Genomic DNA, 5,213 nt, shown 5'->3' on the forward strand with positions numbered 1-5,213 from the left:
CATGTGCTGTTGGGACTGTCTCCTCCATGAGAAGGTCTAGTGGAATATCTCCAGCACAAGCAATCCTCTCAACCTCTTTGCTCAACTTCTCCACCGATTCCTTAGATGCATGAGTCTTACGCATCTTCTTCACCTGCTTCCCCAAATCCTTGATAATCCTCCCATGTGTATCAAGAGTCTCCCGGATCTTCTTCTGGTCATCCAGAATCTTTTTATGGTTGTCCAGAATCTTCTTCAAAGAGTCCTCTACTGATGGAGGTACCTGAAGCTTTGATGGGGCTGAAGACCGTGCTGCCATTGCATTGGATATGACAGTCAGCTTTGTGGTAGCTGCCTGCATCCACTTGTTGAGACTGGATAGTGTCTATGAAACCTGCAGTGCAGTCTGAGGGTAGGTAGAAGATGTGGGAATTGACAATGGCACTGATAGGGAAGGTCCGGGGTAAGGAGGAGGCATGACAACTGCTCCGGCAGAAGTACCGGCTGTTGTGGAGAGCTCGGCAACTGACCCGGTGGACACTACCCCTGGCTCTTTAAATTGGCTAGTGGATGTAGTGGCTTTACCCTTGAATTTAGGGTTGTCCGTTCCCGGGAGGTGGTACCATGAGAAAGGGTTTTTAGCCTTCACCTCCACATCAAAATGTCTCGGCTCTACCCCTTGGTCTTGGAAATACTTTGTGAGGAAGTTGGGGGTAGGGATACGATCTTTCTACTTTCTTGATTGCATTGGAGATGTTGTAGGACATCAAGTTTCCTACATTAATAGGATAGCCTGCCATGATAGAATCTACCAATATTGCCCCGGGGGAGTGGAAGGACATTCTCATGCTGGCACGGGTCAAGACGGCTGCACACAAATGTTGCCCACCCTTTTGCTTCAAAGTTAAGGGTGGCTCTGACAATTTGAACTCCTGCTGTGAGCCATGCAGGTATTGTCCTCGGAATAGCAACTATCTCAGCTAGCCATGGGCAAACTGCATCACCCAAGGCTAGCTTCTCCAGGTATTGCACTGCCTCGACATCCTTAAACCCTACATATATGTTCAGTGCGTGGCCATCAAATCGGATTTTCACGTTCCGGACCTTCGTCACCTTTCTACCCTTTTTGGTGTGGGCAACATTGGCATAAAATTCCCTGACAAGGTATTCATTTGCATCATGCATCCGGCAGGTGAACCATTTCCATCCTTTTCTCTCCGTAAATTGCTTTAGGACATTCAAATTGTGTTGGCTTAGGTCTTTGGTTATGAATTGTCGCTCAAGAATTAAGCATCGATTTGATAGCTTTGGCATGAATTTAACCCTAGATAAAAAATAAAACTACAACAAAGAGGAAAGAAAATAAAAGGATGACATTAATTCATTGAAATTAACATACCAGTAATGAAATGTAGTAGGAAATCAACAATTGATGAAGATGGGATGATATTGAAAACAAGAAAGAGTACACTATGCTTGAGAGGTCAGAGTGTGTAAAGTGTGAATAGTCCCAAAAAGTCTTATTTATACTTTGGCCCACCGACTTACCTGAGTGCGGCCACACAGTTTTGGTGCGGTCCGCACTCTTTACCTTTTCTAACTTAGTAGGTGATTCAGTGACGCGGTCTGCATAAAAATTACTGCGGCCGTACAATCTGTGTTGTTCGCAAAATTTTGATCGCGACCGCGAATCCTTAAGGGATTTTGATAGGCCAAACTTCAGAGAGTTGGCATTTTTCATGTTTCAGCTGTGAGACCGCACACAGAATTGTGCGGCTGCGAAGGGCTTGTGCGGCTGCATAATTCTAGCACGGTCCGCACTATTTCACCACTTGGCCAATTTTTGTCTTGTCAATTTTTCTGCACTGCACACCTAATTACTGCATACACTTCACAACCAGTTAGTCCAAAACAATGCCTAATCTAACAAGAAAATCAAAAGAAAGAAAAACACATTGGTTGCCTCCCAAGAAGCGCTTGATTTAATGTCGCGGCACGACGCATGTTACCATCATTCATTTGAAATGGAGCAATGCCACAACGTGGACATCATCGACCTTACCAAGGTAATGTTTCAACCGATGCCCATTGACTCTAAAGATCTCACCATTCTTATTTTTCAAATCAAGAGCACCAAAAGGAGTCACATGTACCACTTCAAAAGGACCAATCCACTTTGATTTAAGCTTTCCCAGAAACATCCGTAATCGAGAGTTGAATAAAAGAACAAGGTCACCTTCTTTGAATTCTTTGTTCCGGATATACTTATCATGTAGGTACTTCATCTTGTCCTTATACAAGGACGAACTGGAGTAAGCATGGAACCAGAACTCATCATGTTCATTCAATTGCTCCACCCGAAGATTGGAAGCTGCATCTCACTCAAGGTTCAATTTCTTCAATGCCCACATGGCCTTATGCTCTAATTCTACCGGAAGGTGACATGCTTTCCCAAACACTAATCGATACGGAGACATACCAATTGGAGTCTTGTAAGCTGTTTTATAGGCCCAAAAAGCATCATCAAGTTTCCTTGATCAATCAGTCTGATTTACATTGACAGTCTAGGATAGAATACTCTTAATCTCCCTGTTGAAGACTTCAACCTGTCCATTTGCCTGGGGGTGATAGGGGGTTGACACCTTGTGAGTGACACCATACTTAGAGAGTAAAGAGTCAAAGGATTTGTTGCAAAAATGTGAACCCCCATCACTAATGATGGCCCTTGGGGTGTCGAACCTTGTGAATATGTTTTTCTTCAAGAAAGCTAACACACTCTAAGCTTCATTGTTGGGAAAAGCCATGGCTTCAACCCATCTGGACATGTAATCCACAGCAACCAATATATAGGTGTTCCCACATGAGCTCACAAACGGACCAATTAAATAAATGCCCCAAACATCAAAAATATCAATCTCCAGGATGGTGGTGAGAGGCATCTCATTTTTCTTGGAGATCCCACCGGCCCTTTGACATTCATCACAACGCTTAACGAGCTCGCTAGCATCTTTGTACAAGGTAGGCCAATAGAATCCACAACTTAGGACCTTTGTAGCAGTTCTCGCCCGACCATGGTGACCACCATAGGGCGAAGAGTGGCAAGCTTGAAGAATAGCCAATTGTTCTTCTTTAGGTACACATCTTCGGATAACACCAGCAGTACAAATTTTGAAGAGATATGGCTCATTCCAATAGTAGTCCAGGCAGTCTCGTTTGAGCCTCTTCCTTTGGTTTGAGGAGAACTCATTTGGAATAATGCCACTGACAAGATAATTGGCCACATCGGCAAACCATGGAATCCCAGTCATAGAAATGGAAAGGAGTTGTTCGTCAGGAAATGAATCATTGTTCTCAAGACCATCATGTGGCCTCCCCTCCTCCTCCAGTCGGGATATGTGGTCCGCCACTTGATTCTCACTACCCTTTTGGTTTTTAATCTCTAGATCAAATTCTTGCAATAGAAGCACCCACCACATCAACCTTGCCTTAGAGTCTTTCTTGATCATCAAATAATGAAGTGCCGCATGGTCGGTGTGAACAATCACCTTCGTACCCATTAGGTATGGGCGGAACTTCTCCATAGCAAAGACAATGGCTAGGAGTTCTTTCTCGGTGACCGTATAGTTGACTTGAGCCTTGTTCATGGTCTTGCTAGCATAGTAGAATGGATGACAGATCTTATTAATTCGTTGCCCCAATACCGCACCAACCGCCACATCGCTTGCATCACACATGAGCTCAAATGGTAAGCTCCAATTTGGCGCGGTGATAATAGGAGTGGTAGTCAACTTATACGTGAGTAGTTCAAATGCCTTCATACAATCTTCATTGAAAAGGAACTTGGCATCTTTCTCCAAGAGTTTGCACAAGGGGTTTACCACCTTAGAAAAGTCCTTGATGAATCGGCTGTAAAACCCCGCATGACCTAGAAAGCTTCTCACTCCCTTTACGGAATTAGGGGGATGGAGTTTGGATATCACTTCAATATTTGCTTTATCAACCTCAATACCATTCTTGTAAATCATGTGACCGAGGATAATACCCTCGTTGACCATAAAGTGACAATTCTCCCAATTCAGCACCAAGTTAGTTTCTTCATAACGCGCCAATACCTTATCCAAGTTATCTAAGAACTCTTCAAAAGAATCCCTCACGATAGAGAAATCATCCATGAAAACCTCGAGAAAGTCCTCCACCATATCGGTGAAGATGGACATCATACACTGCTGAAATGTTGTCGGTGCATTGCATAACCCGAATGGCATCCGCGAGAATGCGAAAGTGCCATACGGACAAGTCAAGGTGGTCTTCTCTTGGTCTTCAGGTGAAATAAGAATTTGGTTATATCCGAAATATCCATCCAAGAAGCAATAATAAGCACGCCCGGCTAACCTATCCAACATTTGATCAAGAAATGGAAGTGGAAAATGGTCTTTCCGCGTAACTTTGTTGAGCTTTCTATAATTCATGCACACTCTCCATCCGGTGACAGTTCTTATGGGGATCAATTCATTTTTGTCATTTGTGATCACAGTCATGCCCCCTTTCTTTGGGGCACATTGCACCGGCGAGGTCCACGAACTATCATAAATAGGGTAAACCACCCCGACATCTAACCACTTGATGATCTCTTTCTTTATTACCTCTTGCATGGCCTCATTCAATTGTCTTTGATGTTCCATAGAGGGTTTGTCATACTCCTCCAAAATGATTTTGTGCATGCAAAAGGCGGGGCTTATACCCCGAATATCCGCCAATGTCAAACCTATTACTTTCTTCCTCCTTTGAAGCACTGCAAGGGTGGCATCTACCTGCACGTTAGTTAAGCACGAGGAAAGAATAACAGGTAAAGTGGAACAAGGGCCTAGAAACTCATACCTTAGGTGTGAAGGAAAAGGCTTTAACACCAATGTGGGAGGCTCCTCGATTGAGGGCTTTGTTGGTGGAGTCTTCCGATTTTCGAGATCCAAGGAAAGTTTCCGGGGCTTATAAGTATATGATCCCATTCCTTGTAAAGCATTGACACGTTCTACAAAGCCTTCTTTCTCATCCTTATCATGATTCCACAACACACTTTCCAAGGTGTCTTCCACATTTATCATAGCACTTGTGTCATAAACAATTACTTCGTCACAAGATCCACGAACGAACACACTTCATTGTTATTTGGCTACCTCATTGATTTACGAACATGGAACACCACTTTTTCATCGCCCACCCAAAAGGTGAGCTCT

At 43.7% G+C, this 5,213-nt stretch overlaps 1 protein-coding gene across 1 annotated transcript; it reads right to left on the minus strand.

Annotated features, from left to right (window-relative positions):
• Positions 1 to 1,994: 1,994 nt before the first annotated feature.
• LOC138906676 (uncharacterized) lies at positions 1,995 to 2,689 on the minus strand. The gene is made up of 3 exons (XM_070196078.1): positions 2,622 to 2,689; positions 2,459 to 2,511; positions 1,995 to 2,350 (listed from the first exon to the last, which is right to left on the minus strand). Exons 1-3 carry the CDS (start codon positions 2,687 to 2,689, stop codon positions 1,995 to 1,997), a joined length of 477 nt encoding a protein of 158 aa, XP_070052179.1.
• Between the last annotated feature and the right edge of the window lie 2,524 nt (positions 2,690 to 5,213).

Source organism: Nicotiana tomentosiformis, chromosome 1 (genome assembly GCF_000390325.3).
Source record: "Nicotiana tomentosiformis chromosome 1, ASM39032v3, whole genome shotgun sequence".
NCBI classification, from domain to species: Eukaryota; Viridiplantae; Streptophyta; class Magnoliopsida; order Solanales; family Solanaceae; genus Nicotiana; species Nicotiana tomentosiformis.